At 41.8% G+C, this 18,543-nt stretch overlaps 1 protein-coding gene and 1 long non-coding RNA gene across 2 annotated transcripts in view; one reads left to right on the top strand and one right to left on the bottom strand.

Annotated features, from left to right (window-relative positions):
• LOC310710414 overlaps positions 1-18,543 on the bottom strand; it is a 153,884-nt gene that overhangs the window by 123,874 nt on the left and 11,467 nt on the right. The window lies entirely within an intron of this gene.
• LOC310710352 (uncharacterized protein) overlaps positions 10,953-18,543 on the top strand; it is a 41,258-nt gene continuing 33,667 nt past the window's right edge. The window contains exon 1 of the mRNA XM_083511270.1: positions 10,953-18,378. Coding sequence (XP_083367396.1) covers positions 18,364-18,378 — 15 coding nt within the window. The 5' untranslated portion in view covers positions 10,953-18,363. The remainder of the gene's footprint in view (positions 18,379-18,543) is intronic.

Below are 18,543 nucleotides of genomic sequence, written 5' to 3'. Positions count from 1 at the left end.
TAGAGACCCCTCATGCTGCGTTTAGAACCAGAATTGCATTTGCGTAGAAACTGTTTCTCAGGCGGCTAGTCCTGGCCTTTATAACCCAATACCTTCTTCCAGAAGGCAGAAGCTGAAAGAGATCATTTCCGGGGTGCGTATTATCCTGCGCTATCTCTGCCGCTTTCTTATGGCACCTGGCAGCATAGATTTGATCTAAGGTGGGAAGAGTGCACCCAATTATTCTCTCTGCAGTCTTTACAACCCTGGATAGCATTGTTTTTTCCCCTGGCTGTGCAGCTCCCAAACCACACACACAGACCATAACTTAGTACGCTCTCCACAGTGCAATGGTAAAATGCCATCAACAGGTCCTTTGAGAGATTGTTTTTCCGGAATATTCTCAGAAAATATATCCTCCTCGCCATGTTTTGCTACAAACACGGTGTGCATGTGAGTTCATTCTTTCTCTCTCACACAGTTATGCACATGCTACAAATGCAGGGACAACACATGCAACCATTTGGTGTACCTTGGGAAATGTGTCCTTGCAATTCTCTGACGAAGCTCTTGACTAAGTGGCAGGTTCCTGCATTGTTATTTCAGGCTTATTGAGTGGAAGTCATGATGATTAAACCTATTAACTTTGCAGTGTTCACATTCTGCCTATTTTAATAAGCATCCTTATGGTCATAAAGCTTTTGCGCATACATGCATGTGGGTCCTCAGACGCTGCACAGTTCACTACTTTACTAGACAGAGGTTCCCGCCTCTCACTTATGTTTGTTCCATACGTGCGGATGTTATTGCAAAGTTTGTGGGTTTACGAAAAGAACCCGAAGAAGCTAGCACTGAGTGACTTCCATGGCCACTCCTGTCAGGAAGTATCCCGTGGCAGAATGGATTGCTCAGATCCTTGCTCTGAAAACTTTGCTGTGACATTTCAGGAAAGCTTTAGCCTCTGCGAAAAGCTGACAATGACCCAAGTCTGGTCATGCAAATGCTTTGCATTAAAAGCAGCAGTTGCATATGGTAGTTAACAGAAAAATATAAACTCTGTTGCCAAAGCTGATGGTATAGTAAGTCACGCAGGCAGCTCTGAAGCCTCATTCATATTCAAACCCTATTGCTATAAATGGTGTTCTTGATGGTGATCCTTGCTGACTTCCTCTATTATTAAGGCTGGAGATGGAAATGCAGCTTAAACTCTTCAGCACATTTGGCGCAGCATTTGTACATTCAGAAATGAGCCACAACGCAATGATCCTGGGATCCTGTTGCAACCACCTTAAAACATCTCCTCTTTCACCAGGCAAGAAGGGTTGATTACCTGTTCAACAGAGCTTGATTATCTGTCAGGTCCAGAGATAATAACAGATGCTTTGTGCATCGATCTTCTATCACCTGCTTAATTTGTTACTCACTGTTCTTAAATTGTCTAAATCGACATATCAATTCAGCATAAGAAATGACTTGAGTTTTTCTGCTTAATTTGACATACTTTAAAAGAACATGCTACTGCTCAGGCACCTGGAGAACATCAAAGTAGACGTCAACCTGATTCCATCAAAGCAAATACTCTTGCTTCCTCATCTATCAGCCATTGACAGTAAAGAGCATGCAGGTATCTTGTGTTCGGGCAAGTAACAGGCATCTTTAAGGGGGTGGTGGTCCCCTGTTGAAGGCTAATTTGCATGTGATACAGGCATCTTCCTAAAAGAAGAGTTTGGATTTGTTATCCCGCTTTATCACTACCCTAAGGAGTCTCAAAGTGGCTAGCAATCTCCTTTTCCCTTCCTTCCCCACAACAAACACTCTGTGTGACTAGCCCAAGGTCACTCAGCAGCTGCATGTGGAGGAGCGGGGATGCGAACCCGGTTCACCAGATTACGAGTCCACCGCTCTTAACCACTACACCACACTGGAGAAATGGGTAAGGTCCATTGACATCATGGGGCAGAAGAACTGAGAAACAATGTACCAAGGTATCAAGCATTTCTTACCCAAATAGAGCAGATGGAAAGAGTCAGTTTCCCATCTTCCGTCACCATTAGCCAAGTTGCCTGAGGTTTATGGGAGTTATAGTCCAAAATGTTTGGGGGGCACCAATTTTAGGAAGGCTGGTGTAGGCTACTTTTTCATTTCGAAAGGTAGGAGGAAGCAGTTGGTGTGAGGCGCAGCTTATTATCAATGCCCCAGTGAAACCTGTGTGGGAGAAGACAAGGTGATGGTTTGGAAGACAGGACAAAGTTGTGTGGATTCCAGATGTATGAGGTAAATTGTACCTGAGTTTTTGAAGGGCTCCCCAATTCAGTCCTGAATGGTGCTTGGGTAACAGTGTTATCAGTTTGTAGGGCTGGGTTCAGTGGGATGGTGAAACTGTAATGGAAGCTTTGTGTTTGGTTTTTTTAAATGGATATGCTGATAGAGAATATGCCAGTGAAGTGCTTGGTCATAGATTATACCCCCAATAAGCTAAATAATGGAGAAACATTGCTGCTTTAAACATTCTTTTCTATATCTGAACTGGACAAAATTATAAAAGAGGCTACAGGGCACCCTAATACCGAGATAAGTCAGATTTCGAAACTAACCATTTGTAAATGTGAAGAGTAAAGTTTTCTGAAGAGCAGAAAACTCAAAACAACATAAAAGCAAAAAATCACTACCCTCGTGGTGAGGAATGTTATTTATAAGAAGCCGTTTCTTGGGACTGTTGGGTAAATTAAAATAACACAACAATGCTGATGTTCATGAGATTGATAGATCGTTGTAAGTTCCATGTTTGTCTTTGAACTTAAGCCGGTAATTGTCTTTATGACAATAAACTGTAATTATTGGAATAATCTCATACATTTTGTAGTATTGGGATGTATTTTATATCTTTTTAATGTTTCACATTAGTTGCATTGTTGCCAATTTGCAGTCTGTATATTTATGCTTAATTTTGTGTTATCTTACTCGGGAAATATGTATTGTGTAACTTAATTATGGGATTTATAGACGTAAATGGAACTTGAAATGAAAATATGCTAATAGCATTTTAGAGTTATTGTTCTGAGCTGTTCTCAGATATGTGCTCTTGAATCAATATTAGTTTGGCTGTCTAGCCTTGTTCATGGCAATATCCTCCAGCAAGAAAATGTGTGTTTTTTTCAGAGAGAGAAGGAAAGGAGAGGGAGGGGGGAACTAAACAATTTGCCTGTAAAATAAGGCAGCATTGCATATTACTGTAATTTCTTTGTACTTTAAGAATAAAATCCTTTAATACTTTGGGTGTGGAACAATTATGTATTCATTGGCTTTAACCTTATGCTAATAAGGGAACAAAGCTTTAATTTCTTTCCTTTTTCTTGTTTGTATTTCTTGTGCATAATTTAATGCAAACAATCAGTTCATACATGGCATTAGCGTTCTGGTGATCAGTTCCACTGATCATGGTTCGTAAGCATTTCTGTTGCAAACCTTGATTATCTATGGTTTATAATTCAGAGGACGAAAATGAATTGTGGGACCTGATTAACATACCTTGAAGGTGTGTTAATGGCTCCTTCTTTGCCCACTTCCCCCTCTTAATAGATACTGTGTTCATGGTGGGAAAACCAAGGTTTGCACAAATCCAGAATTTCATGTGTAGACCTTTCCATTCATTTGAATGCGTGCTAATTGTCCATTCAGCTGAATGGGAAATCAAAGTGTTTCCTACCATGCATAGGAAATAATCCATTACAGGTTTGGTGGGGAGGATAGCAAAGGTACAGTGGTACCTTGGTTCTCAATCTTAATCCATTCTGGAAGTCCGTTCCAAAACCAAAGGCGTGCTTTCCGATAGAAAGTAATGCAAAGTGGATTAATCTGTTTCAGACTTTTAAAAACAACCCAATAAACAGCAATTTAACATGAATTTTACTATCTAACGAGACCATTGGTCCATAAAATGAAAGCAATAAACAATGTGCTGCAGTCACACATTCAATCAATCAATCAATCAATCAGGAACTGAACTGGGTTCCACACAGTTACAAAAAATAAACAAAAAAGAGCCACAAAAACGCAAAATAAATAGCAAAAATAGACAGACTTCAGCGTAACACTCAAAACGGAAGTGTGGCACTCAAATCGGAAGCGTAACACTAAAAATAGAGCACATTCGGCTTCTGAAAAACGTTAGCAAACCAGAACAATTTTTTTTAGTTTACAGTGTTTGGGTTCCAAGTTGTTTGAGTACCAACCAAGGCGTTTGAGAACCAAGGTACTACTGTAGTTGACTTTCTGCCTCTAGCCTGTAAAATAATCTGTGGTAGCAGGTACCTATGGTAATTTGCTAGGTTTCTTCAGCATCCAGCCTTTGTGTTGGAAAAAAAGAATTTCAGATGAAGCCGTAGTGAGATGTTGGCTTTTTTGCCCTTTATTAAGGTGGCCAAGTTTGGAATCTGAAGCACATTTCATAGGTAGTTAAGTCCCATTTAACTTACTTCTGAATGAGGTTTCTTAGGAGCGCCCTGTAAACTGTGCTATTCTTGTGCCAGGCTATAGCTCAGCAGTAGAGCACATGCAGAAGACCCCTGACATCTTTAGTTAAAAAAAAGTTCAGGGGGCAGATGACCACTGTCTGTTAGTGTATACAAGGCTAGATGGATGAATAGTGTGACCTCATATAGGGTGGCTTTCTGCGTTTCCTTTGCATAAAACTTTTATCTACCCATTATCCAACATGTTTATCTGCTTTTCTGAAAGTGCAGTAAAGAAAGAGTGCTTGTCAGTTCATTTGCTGAACAGAGCAAAGTAGAAAGCTTGGAAGCATGCTGAAGAAAACGGGGTTTTATTAATGTGAATTTAGTCCGAACCAGAAGAGGCAAATATCACAACTCTTCTGAGGTCACAAGGGGAGAAGTCAGAAGGTAAAACTTTTGGATAAACGTTCTCACCTGCTAATGCATTCAGATCAATCTGGTGCTTAAATCATAGCTGCAGATGCCAGTTGAGAAGCTGGCACCTGCCAGGAGCATGGAAAAAACCCATAACGATTATAGCAGTCTGTTATTTCATGGAAACAAAACAGTAAGGAGAGTTCATCTGAGCAGCTGGAAGAGGAGGACAGAGGGTGAAAAAGAGCTGTGAGTGGAGAGGGGGAGGCTTTCCTCATCCTCTGGACCCCCTGGGAAACTCAAGCAACCTGCTCCACCTTGAACTGGGTGTGGAGAGTGAATGGGACACAGCTGTGGGCACCTTGGGGAAGTGCCATCTTCCTTGGGCCTGCCCATTGATAAGAAGTCTAGATTGAGAGACAAGGGTGATGTCTGCTGTTTCCAGCAACTCTTCTCATTGTAAGACTTCTGTGGGTGAACTGAACATTTCTTTGGACCCTGGGTGAGAACCGGGAGGAAAATGAATTGATGTTGATTTGTTTATATTAGTAACATTAATTAATAAGTGTGTATTTTTGTAACAATTTAAGTCGTCTGTTGCTTCAGATTTCTGTTCACCGCTTAGAGATATATTTAATATATTAAGCAGCATAGGAGTTAAATATTCAAAAGAGAGCCAGTGTGGTGTAGTGGTTAAGAGTGGTAGACTCGTAATCTGGTGAACCGGGTTCGATTCCCCGCTCCTCCACATGCAGCTGCTGGGTGACCTTGGGCCAGTCACACTTCTGTGAAGTCTCTCAGCCCCACTCACCTCACAGAGTGTTTGTTGTGGGGGAGGAAGGGAAAGGAGAATGTTAGCCGCTTTGAGACTCCTTAAAGGGAGTGAAAGGCGGGATATCAAATCCAAACTCTTCTTCTTCAAATCCAAAAATTAAAAACATATGGGACTAGGCAAGGAGTTAGGCTTGTACTGCTGGTGAATGCAGTTGTTTTCTCTTTCTCTCTCTCTCTGATAGAGGAGAGATTTCTGCACCAGGTCTGTTGATCCACTGAAGAATTTTGTTTCTGTACATGAATTTTGTTTGCAAGACTGAAGGGTTAGGCTAAAAGCCCGAGGCATCTCATTTAATCCCTGTTACAGATATACTGTAGTCTTGGAGTGGGTATCACGGGCCATCTAACCTCACCTCTCCTCATCCCCTATCCACAGGAGCAGATTTTAGAGGAACGGGAGCTGGAGAAAATCTTGCTCTGAGAAGCCCTGTTTATGGAAATTTGTGCCATTGTTCTGAGGCAGGAAATAATAGCACTATAGACTATACCATTGTAAGTATGATGGCTTTCCTTAGATCAGCATTCAGATGAGAACACCATCAATGGCAAAAGAGAAAGGAAAAGCTGAAAGGATGGTTAAAATATCCTTATCAACCAAGATGATAAAAGTTGGAAGGCAAGTTTTGTGATGAAAGGCTTGAAGGTGTTAAATATGTTCATCCTGGGTTAATATGGAGACACCTTTCAAATATCTTTACAAGCATTAGGAGGAAGACAGAAGAATGTCAGAAGTGTTCATTGTGTCCTGTGCTATCAGGACAGGATAGAAAGCAGTGGTTTTAAATTAAAGAAATCAGACATTGGGGCGTGGGGCGTGCATTTTTTTTTGAAAAATCGGAATGTATTTTTATTAATACATCACCCAGCCAACATTAGTCTTCTGTCTGCTTTATAAAACATTAAAAAACCTTAAAAGGGGTAATAATAGATCTAAAAGCATATCACCACTAATGACAGATACTTATGCTATTACTTGCAGATTTAAGACAAATAAATGGGTGATATTAGTATAACTTCACAAGGGCACTTACTGGGTGCTTTTAGAAAGATGTGATACCATTAAAACAGCCCAAGCCTCAGGAAGGTCTAGAATTTTAGAATAGCTAAGTTTGATCCTACAAAGACAAATATCTTTTTAATAGTGTGAAGCTCTTCTGTTCTGGAATTGAATTATCTGGCAAAATCTGGTTGATTTAGAGTGGGAAATGGCACCTTCTCTGCTAATGTGCAACAGCTGTATCCCCAATTCAAGTGGAAATATACCTTGTGTTCCATCAGCATATGGGTGTGTGTCTGTGTTTAGGAGTGATCCTGCCCTGCCCAATAAGCAAAACATGAGGACAGGATCTCTCCATTAGATGTGTTTAACTTCAGTTGCCAGGGAAACCTAGTATGAATTTAGCTTGCTTTAGCGCTTGTGATCTGTACATCTGCAGTCTTTCAGAAAGGTTGACATCACAGCTATAAAAGCCTATTTTCAATAAATGTTTGAAGGATGAGTCATGATTGGAAAGTGCACGTTGGCTAGGAACAAGCATCTCATGTTCTCCGTTACAGACAGATCCAGCACCTATAAGAGACTTCAGTGCCAGCAGTCTTTCAGTGGGTGATATTTATGTATATGGCAAATTCTCTCTCTCTCTCTCTCTCTCTCTCTCTCTCTCTCTCTCTCTCTTTCACCCACCCACCCCTTGTAATGTAAAATTCACAACATGCTTAATAATGTCAACATTTTCATTCTTTTGAGGTTTTTATTAAAAAACAGAATTTCTTGATATTTTAATAACACTCACTTGACAAGTATTTGGTACCCCTTTTTGTTGTTAAAAGGGCAGCATATTTCAAAATTGCCGTGGTGCTCAGGGTAATACATACAACCACTGACCGAGTCAGGAGTGGGGTACCAGATGTTTTTGGACTGCAACTCCCATCAGCCAGTATGGCCGATGGTCAAGGATGAGAGTCGTAGTCCGACAACAGCTGGAGGGCCACAGCCTCTCCATAAACTATATGGAGAAGAGAATTTCAGAAGTCTCCTGCTTTCTGTAATTTTGACATAGTAAAAACCAAAAACCTAAAAATCCTCCTTAGTTCTCAGGATCCTAGGGACAACTGACCAACCCAGAGTTGTGCATATCATGCCTGCAAGTAATTGCAGCTCTCAATTCCCCTTTTTGTCTGGCTTTTCTGCGAGTGAGCTGAGACACATTAGTGGTGGCGGCGGCTTAAGGGGTGTGAAGACAGGAGCAGCCTCTGTGGAGGCAAAACCGAGGCAATTTGCAAGGTCTTCTTCAAGGTAGAAGAGTTCCTTGGTGATGCAGAGCTGTGCATCCAAGGAAGGAGGTATTGGGGAGGATAAAGCAATAAGAAACATGCCATTCGGATTCAAGAAGACCGCATGCCAGAGGTATCAGCAGATACATGTTTAGGCATGAGGAAGTCTCCATCACTAGTTTTGGCAGTGTTATGCCATCGCTCAAATATATAGTTACCAGACGCTCAGGCAAGCTTGTGAGCTGTTCAGGGACACCTGGTTCACCACTGCTGAAGAAAATGTTCAGAATTTCCCAAACTTGGGTCTCCAGCTGTTTTTGGACTACAACTCCCATCATCCCTAGCTAGCAGGACCAGTGATGATGGGAACTGTAGTCCAAAAGCAGCTGGAGACCCAAGTTTGGGAAACACTGGGTTAGATGCACCAATTGGTCAGATGTGCCAGTGTAGGTACTTAGTATGGCAATGGGTGAAATTAGATGGAGCTAGGCTGAAGATGACTCAACTAAGGACCACTCTAAAGCCATCTGATGTAATGTGCGTATGTCTACATGTTGTGGGGAGGAACCCGATAGCCACATTCACAACTAGGCAACCTTTCAGGGGCCGTATTCCAGTAGTGGGCAGAAGCAAAAGCAAAATTGGGCAAAGTAATGAAAGGAAGTTTTAACTTTTTGTAGGAGGTGTGTCTTCATACTTCTTTATTCTCCAAGCAAAGGAGCATTATCTGAGATCAAGGACACATTGCAGCCAGGGCAAAACACCCAAGGAGGATGCAAAGCAGAGCTGGTGAGGGGGTGGTGGCCGCCTCAACAGTGTGGGGTGTGACTTGGAGAGGGGGGAGCACTGAAAGCCTGAGGTTCCCTACTCTTGGATCTACATTGACAAAACCGTCGGGTCTGAGACACGGTTTTCAGGGCTTTCTGGAGCAGAACTGACTCACAGCGGTTACCCTGTTTGCTTCTTTTATATTGTCCGCAAGTGGTGTGCAAACACTGAAAACTGATGGGTGACGAGGGACGCAGGAGGGTAGGCATTTGTCTTGACAAAAGCGGCAGAATGGACAGATTGGAAGCTTGCACCCTGAAAGGAGCAAAGAAGATCAAGGAGAAACGAACATTCACACATCACAAAACCGGCATGGAGAATGCCGGGGACAGTTTTGTGATGTACGAAAGCAATGCACGTGAGACAACCGCGGTATCAGATAGCCTCGGGATGACAAGCCTTGTTCTCTCCTGTTCCTTTCTTCTCTTTTATCTGTTGCTAGGACCTGTTCCCAGCCTCCCAAGTGAACCTTCATTAATTTTGCTGTTGCTCTGATAAGGCCCGAATCCCCCGCTGTTTGGGAAGACATCTTTTATGGTACAAAAAGATCTATAGGAAGATGATATTCATTGTCTTTAATTAAACTGGGAATTTCCGCTTGCTGCGAGTACTCTGGTGATATATATATTTGTGGCATTATTTCCCCTCAACGCTTTCAAATTTACAACAGAGAAATGGATAAATAACTTTTAGTGGGTTGCCATAAACAGTGTGTTTCAAAACAGCGGGATGCTCCCTTTCCCTGCCTCCTTTCAGAGGAATGAAAACAGCAATAATTTTTAACTAGAGTTGGCAGATCTGAATTAAATCCACTAATGATCATTTTCTAAACAAGCATTATTAGTGCACACAAAATGTGAAGCTTTGGTTTCATTAGCTTGTTTACAGAATATTACAAAACTATTGGCAAGGTGAATTATTAATTGAAATGTCTACCGTGTACTTAAGGAGCACAAATCTATTTGCCAACATTACCAAGGGGTGCATTCTAACATGGTTTTTATCTGTCGGGCATGTTTTAAGTATCTGCTTGTGTGTGTCCCTAATCACAAATGACAACAGTTCCTACAGAGCCAACTCAACGCTAAGCATTTCATAATGCAGAAAACAATCATTATGATCAGGCTGGGCTTCTGTAGCCTTACCATCTTGTCTTTTACCTTTGTCAAGTCTTTTGGCTTGCTGGGGAACATTCAGATTCTATAGATCATGGGTAGGGAGCCTGTGTCCCACTAGATGTTGGATTGCAACTCTCATCAGCCCTGGCTCAGTCATTGTGAGAGACTGGGACCCACTACTACTCATTATATGAAGTTATATTGCTATTCTGATTCTAAAACTGCTCTCTGCCGATGCTTACAAGATATCACAATACAGATGAGTGTGGCTGCAAACATGGCTCATCACTGAGTTTTAGAAGGGGATATCTGGTTGTGAGCAAGAGATCTGGGAAAATACTCCAAAGATAATTAATAGCGGAGATTGCAATAATTCTTGTATATTTGTGTTAATGTGTTCAGAAAAGCAGGATGGGAACATGGATGTTCAAAGAAGAATGGTGAACTTTTCCAAGCAATTGGAGACTGCGCTTGCATCAGTCAACCTCTCCTACACCCTCTTCATGCCTCTACTGGTTCTGAGTGACAAGGAGGGGAGGGGAGCTTGTCTCAGCAGGAGGGGAAACACCAGTGATTCTTCACCAGCCTGACTCATCTCTGCCTCTTGGCCTCCCTCGTCCCACCCTCCTGCTCCAGCCTCTGCCTCTGATTTTGAACTTCTTTCTGCCACCGACTCTCCCAGCTCACTAAGCCCTGTTTCCTTTTCAGCTTCTGACACCTCCTCCTCCTAGTCTTTTTCTGCTTCTCCCTCTTCTCCCTGACCACTCATCATTGTCCCACCACCACTCCCTGGGCTCTATGTTCCTTGGCGGTGGTTCCTTAGCTGGTTTCTCCCACCATTTCTCTGTGTCTAACCAGTCCATCTCTGTGTCTCTCTGTGTCTGTCTGTCTGTCTGTCTGTCTGTCTGTCTGTGTCTCTCTTTATCTCACCCACCCACCCAACATCAACCTGTTCTCTCCAGTCCTTCAGTTATCTCTTTTGGAAGTGGCCGATCTAGCTAAATATAATAGGTGTGTATGCTTTCTGCTGCTTAATATGCTTAAAATATATATACCAAAAACATTTACCCACTATATAATTATGCAGAAATTAAAGTTTCTTTAGCCACTGTTCAATAGTATTTTAATTGGGCTGACAAAATTGCTTTTGGCTTGCATTAAAAGACATTAGTATCTTATTTCTAGTAACAAAATAGTAATCAATGCTAAATTCTAAAATGTAACCAAAGAAGGCTGTATTTTTTATTAACTGCAGAAAGATAATGAATCTGCCCTATATAAAGATTTGGAATAAATCTTCTGAGATGCTGGGGATGGTGTTTTAATTAAAGTAATCCTTATTTGCATCTAACAAACACTATTGCTACTTAGAAATCTAAGACCTCAGTGATGCATATTAGTGCATTACCTAAACAAATCTAATAGTGACTTAATACTTGTATTTGAAGTAGCAATCTGTCATAAATTAAGAGCATTTGCATAGTAAATTTACAGGTTGTTATTCCTTGTAGAGTTTTATATAATTAAGGGACACGATAAGCCTTAACATTAATAATTTTTAATGGTGCAAGGGAGCTGGGTTTTGATGTTAAAGTGGTCCTCACTTCAATCAGAACCAATTCTCCAGTCTTTGAGAATTATAATGATTGCAGACTCTGGGTGCTTCCCTGAAAGAACCAGGCAGGAGGAGGAGGAGGAGGGGAAAATGCTTCCCTATAACTTGGTGCTGCCACAATTTTAATTTTTTTCTAAGCATCTTGGCTCCAAAATCTCCATTCTGCTTGGGAAGGGTACACTGACGTGAGGCTTTGTCTCCAGTGGGAAGAAAGCAGCAACCATGCTTTCCTGGCTGTCCCCCATTAAAATAGACCACAAGAGTCCCCCATCCCGCATTTCTGTTTGGTGGGTCTAAGACTCCTGGACTGGGCATATGTCCTCCTTCCCACTGGGAAGCAATCAAGTCGTCCGAAATGCATTCACACCCATTAATATTTAGAACTTCTACCCAATGGATGCACGGACAACCTCGGCAAATAGCTTGCAGACTTGCTTCACTTTCCTTGGCGTTTATAAATGCCAAACACAAAGCTCTTTTGGTCCCCAAACATGGATGCAAGGTACTTGGAAAAAATATTGAAAGGTCACTATGCTTTGTGTTCTACAATTTGATACAAATATGTAGTTTTTGTCCAGCAGTTCATCTCTACTTGGTTGTCATGATATTAACCCACAAATTGCAATATTCAGAGTGTTGACTACTTTCTGGGTTGACTGCTTTCTTCTTCCCGTCTGGTAATTTGGGGGAGTATTCTGAATGGAGGTGGAAATTAAAAGTTTGATCCCCTCCCCTGTGCTTGCTCGCGGGGAGACCTCAGCTACCAAGGTCAACAATTTGCAAACTTTGTGGAATTACGTGACAATTTCCTCTCATGATCCCCAGTTGAGAGAACTCGAAAAAAGAGTTGTGAGTCTAATAGTCTGAGTCATAGGGTTAGGTCTTGGGGTCTACAGAGAATTTGTTTGAACTCTTGGCTTAATGCATTGACGATTTTCCATTAGCAATGAATTACAGTTGTAATTTCATTAATTTCTTCACCTCTATAAGGGTATGTTAGTATGAGTTGCTTAGCCAAGCATCAAAGGAAACATTGCATTTAACCTTTAGCCCTTTGCAGTGTAACCAGGACCAGTTAAGAAGTAAATTAGTGTAACATCCCTTTAAAAAAAATTACTTTAGATAAGCAGTGAACATAATTTTTGTGTGTCTTTAATTTAATAGGGGTTTATAGTTTTATGCAAAACCATTCACATTACATATGACCCTCTGGGAACTCTCCTCCCGCCACTCCCAGTCTGTATAATTTGGTGTCTAATAATCTGCTGTCTGTTAAATCCAGCACAGTCTTGATTAATGAATTGTGATGAACCAATGCATTCATTTACAGGTTTGGTCTAATACCCTGAAAGCCTATATCAGTGCTTGCCGTTATTCATGCAAATAAACTCCGGGGAGAAAGCACTGTGAGCAAGAGGGCTGAGGGAACATACAGACAGACACATTTGCCTTCCTTGGAGCCAAAGGGCTGAGCTACAACCCAGACACCCTGGCTGAATCTGCAAATGAACGTCAGTCTTTCATGTAGAATAAGGTCCAAAGTACATGTTACAGAAAAATGCATGTAACAGTAGCCCCAAGGCTCATTTAGATCACTGGAAGCAGAGAATCACCCGGAGGAAGAGATACTTGATCGGCTCTCTGCCTAATGTATATGTATTTAAAGCCCTGTGATACAGAGAGCAGCCTTGGGGAGTGGCCAATTTGGAATGTGAAAATAGTGCGTAGGGAAAGTTCTAAGCTTACCGTCACCTCATGGCTTCTCTGCTCCACTGGAAGCAGAGCCGGTTCTACCGTTAGATGATGTGAGGTAATCACCATAGAGAGAAGATGTTGGGGGCAACAGCAGCATGTCCCTGGCTGTTCCTCCTGTGTGTACCATGTGGCCTTCCCTTTGCTCTTTCGGCTACTTGTCTGCCCACAAGTGCAGTGAACAGTCATGTCAACAGTGTTCAGCTGCCAGTCCAACAAGTTTCTGCACATGGAATGAGGCAACGGGGCCGCCATCTTGTCTCAGGCAGCAACATGTCTTGGATTGGCAGTGTCACTTCCTGTTTTAAATGGGCCATTGGGCTACCGTTATACAGGCAACTGTTTGCACGGGGGTCTTGTTCCGGGTCATCGCGCACATCATCAGTGCACACATAAGCCTGCCATGCCACACACCCCTCCCGGGGCCCCAAAATAGTGTGTGGGTCAGCGGCCACATGCCAGTTGAACACACACGAAATGTCCACTGCCTGTACACACTTGCATGTGACATGTAGGCCTGAAGTATCAGTGGAACTGTAAAGCTGAACTGTGAAGCAAAATATATTCCATCCATCAGCCATGAAGCTGCTCTATTGTATGTTCTTGTATGTTCACTGCTCCCCACAATTTTCTGTGGTGTCAAATGTCACTGGAGCTGGCCATTGGCCAACAACAAGGATTATCAGTGCATGAATGTTAGTTGCCAGGGAATAACTGTAGGAGAAGGCTATTACCCTCACGTTATGCTTTTGGGCTCAAATAGGCATCTGGTTGGTCACTGTGGGAAATGGAATGCTGGACTCGAGAGGCCATTGGTCTGATCCAGCCAAGCTGTTCATATATTTCTTAAGTCAGCACCATTGCCTGGTGTGCTGCCCCTATGCTTCAAAGAAAGATAGGTACCTTGAGAGGAAGGGCTGATGTGGAGTCAGGTGACCTGGAACAAGCTACAGTACTGTGATTTTATGACCTTCCCACACGCATGCCCTTGTCTGTCTGAACAACTGAGCCTCAAGTTCAACACTGCCTGCAGTCTTAGATTGCTGTCCAGGGCTTCCTGTCTCTCTGCATCCACCTCACCACACCCTTTATTGCTACCTGGTTCCCATGCCCTTCACTTTGGATTGATTCACACATGCATATACATAAGTTGATCTGGTTTATTTTTTTTTAAAAAAACGATGATGCTATAATGCCTGCATATTGCATGGGAAAATCCGTAGTGATGGGCAAACTGTCTTGTTCAATATTATCATCCTAATTGAGAAATAAGCTTCCAAGGAACCTCAGGGTTTCCCAAGTGCAATTTACAAATCATTGGAGTACCATGATCTCCACTGTGATTTAGGATGAGTGAAATTCCACTCCAATTGCACTATACAACATCAATTTCCTTTACTTTTGGAGCAAGATTAATTTATGCTGCTGTATCTTCCGTTAGCTTTGATAACATACAGAGCAGATGATCCCAAAAGATATTGAACCCGAGGCAATGTCTTTTTAGATTTGTAATAATTACATGCAAAAGTTATTCAAGAGTGTGGCAATTAATGTTGATGAACTTTTATTAAATTCTGTTGTCGATTTGCAGAGATTAGTGGTGACATTTTTAAAGAAATACTTCCAAACTTGCAGTTCTTTGAAATCCCTTTATGATTTTCCCTGTACTAAATTTTTATCTAGCGGAGAATAACTGGGCTATTGAAAATTTGTTGGATTAAGACTTGACAATAACATTTTCTAAAACTGATACGAGTCACAGTGTGATGTCATAAACGAGCATACCTATCAAATTCACTCAGATGATGAACTTTTATGATGGAATACGCAAGAAAGAGGGCAATCCTTGTAATGTACAGATTTGCTCAGTCTTTGCCCATGCACAAAAATCTGCCTCTTTCTGTCTGTATAATTTGTTCTGTTGGTTTTGTGTCTGCATGCGGCAATGATCCACTGTGTGGGGGAAGGAAACCTGAACCACGTATTTGGGGAAACTCCTACCAATTCTATATAAAAAGGTAAAGGACCCCTGGACGGTTATGTCTAGTCAAAGACGACTCTGGAGTTGTGGCGCTCATCTCGCTTTCAGGCCAAGGGAGCGGGTGTTTGTCCACAGACAGCTTTCCGGGTTATGTGGCCAGCATGACTAAACCACTTCTGGCACAATGGAACACTGATAGAAACCAGAGTGCACGGAAACACCGTTTACCTTCCTGCCACAGCAGTACCTATTTATTTACTTGCATTGGTGTGCTTTTGAACTGCTAGGTTGGCAGGAGCTGGGACAGAGCAACGGAAACTCACTCCCTTGTGGGGATTCAAACCGCTGACCTTCCAATCGGCAAGCCCAAGAGGCTCAGTAGTTTAGACCACAGCGCCACCCGCCAATTCTGTATAACTCTGGATGTGTAGGGATGGGCAAGAAAGATCCAGGTACCCTCATGCCTCTGAGCATGTTAGAGTTGACAGTTCTGGGAATTTGCCAGGGAAAAAGAGAAGTGCTATGTGATAATCTCTCTGGTCTGGGACCAATCAGGCTGGGACCCAAAAGTTACTTTAGGTAGGCCAATGAGATTTTTGGCTTCATTGAACGACATACACAAACCAATATGCATACTATGGGTATCCAGAAAAATACAATGAACTACCCATCATTTCTGCTGCTTCTTGTTTTGGGGTGCAAATAGGGTTGCCATATTTTGAAGAGAAAAAAAGAGGATATATTTGCCAACTTCTACTTTTAACTATGGATCGCTATGACGACTCTACCCATGAAAAAGAGGATGTGTCCTGGAAAAAGAGGACATATTATAAAAGGCTTGAAAAGGAATCAGAAAGTGCCTTCCCTAGATTGTGGGTGTGCCACTCTAGTTGTCTCCTTGTCTGCCTAGCTAGATCTGCTTCTCTAAATGTCAAATCATTTCTATGACATATTCATTGGCTAAAACCAAAGGAAGGTAGAGCAGGCTGGTTGCTGACAAAATAAATAACGAGAAGAATGCGGGCACTTCTTGCCACACAATTCAGGTTCCACAAGGGTAGAGATTTATGTAAACAGAAGAAAATATAGAAAGCTGGGAATCCAGGGAATATGCCTCCCTGTGGATGCCCATCTCTCTCTCTCATATACACAGTGTTACACCACAAACTTCTTTCAAAACTCTCCTTAGGTTGGCTTTCAGGCATAGTGGGCTGCCATTCAAAGAAACCCAAATCCAAACCTGACTCAGGTATGCAGAGCTAAGTTGTGAGATTCTTTAGATTCTTGCCTTAATCCACAGGTGCATGGCAAGTTTGTTAAATTAATATTAATTATTTTGTATGTGAACCAAACTTCTGTTTTTATGCTAAAAATCCATTCATTTTTGCCTGCCTCCCTGTACCACTGCAGCATTTTCCCTGCCTGAAAAGAAATTATGTTTGGGCTCAAACGGGCAAATTTCAGTAATTGATAGACAGATTTGGAGGTTTGGAGTTCCCTGCTGGGACTTTTTCGCTGTTATCAGTGCTGGAGCAAGAAAGTATTCAAATAGTGGAAGGACTGAAGAATAACATGAATGTACGAAGAGATCACAAATAATTGCCTTGCTTCAAATTCTCCGTGATGGATGCTATGATACTAAGTGAGACTTTAACAGTTTTGATACTTTAGCCAGTTGAAGAAAAATGATGTTTGAAATTCTGACTATGGAACTTAGACTTTTTAGTTGTCTGTTTAGCTTACATTCAGCAACTCCATTCCCCTCCACCCTCATTCATCTAATCCCCAGGTAACACAAGCTTTAGATGGTGTTATTAGGAGCACTACAATCCAGCTACTTTTCCTTCCCCCAGTGTTGATGTAGCAGAACTATCCAGACATTTATAACTTCAGATATTGAATCCCATTGAGTTCTCTTTCATATCTCTTTGCTTTCACCCCCTGTGCATTTCTTTTATATTGAATGCATATGAAAATTAGATTGTTTCCCTCCTTCTTCAGCTGTAGCTATATATGGAAATGTTTAATGTTCATTCCCCCCCCAATAACATAGCTTTTGTAACATCGCTATTACTATTTAGCTCCAGCTGAGCACTGGTGATGTCCTAAGCATTACACACAGAACCAGGGGTGGGGAAAACATTCAATTCATTTCACATTTAAAGGCGAACCTATATAATTCACAATTTCCGAAACAATGTGTGAACCGAAATACATCCATCCTTTGAAATCCACATTTCCTCTGAGATTTGCAATGCACTTCCCTGGACAATCGATATGTGCAGAAATGGATATACTAGGGTAAAGTTTGCATAAAACCCATATATTTATGAAAGCAATGTACAAAACTTGTTGTATATTAGGCAAAATTGCTTTGTTAAAATATGTACATCAGAGAAATGTGTATATATATACAGAGAAATGTGGATGAGTTTTCTCAAATACTTTTGAAAAAATCTGAGAAGATGTGGAAATGTGGAGAACTGAATTTAAGACTGGAAAAATGAGAAACTGAGAGAGACCGAAATAGACACCCATCCCTACACAGAACAGACATGTAATGTGGCAGTGCTTCTCAGACAACTCACAGCTTGTATTTGGCAGAGAAGACTGAGGTGGTTCCAGGACAGGACAAATACATTTTGCAGCCTGAAGTGAAGGACAAACAAGATGGCTGCCCCCCGTTTCATGTACTGAAACCGACTGGACTGTAAACTAATTCTTCAGTGCTTGCACTCACACCTCTGTCATCCAACAGAGGGCTCTGGAGGATGCAACCCAGAATTTGCCGCCTGAGACAGTCACCACATTCTGCTTAATAGTAGGGCCGGCCTGGAGTAGTTCTTACTGAGGTGTTAAACCTTTGCAGGCTTTGTCACTTCAGTCTTAAGCTGAGGGAATACTTGACTGAATGGATTGGTTCCTATTCTTTAGTTCCATGCCAAAGTATTTATTGGGGGTGGGAATAAAGGCATAAGTGTTCTTGTCAAAGAGCGGTAGGCCTGTATCTTCACCAGTGGCACCATCTTTCCTTTTCCTCCATTGGGAAGAGTTCAGATAGGACCCAAAACCAAGGAGAATACAGACAGAAATTCAAAGACTTGCATCTACCAGATGCCATTAAACAAGGTTTACGGTTACTACTTTATCATCTACAGTGGTACCTCAGGTTACAAACACCTCGGGTTACAAACACTTTGGGCTACAGACTCCGCTAACCCGGAAGTAGTACCTCAGGTTAATAACTTTACCTCAGGATGAGAACAGAAATCGTGCGGCGGTGGCAGCAGTGGG

The sequence above is a fragment of the Podarcis liolepis genome, assembly GCF_965112155.1.
Source record: "Podarcis liolepis genome assembly, chromosome: 6".
NCBI classification, from domain to species: domain Eukaryota; kingdom Metazoa; phylum Chordata; class Lepidosauria; order Squamata; family Lacertidae; genus Podarcis; species Podarcis liolepis.
Note: the sequence above shows the minus strand (reverse complement) of the source record. Positions and strands in the feature narration are given on the sequence as shown.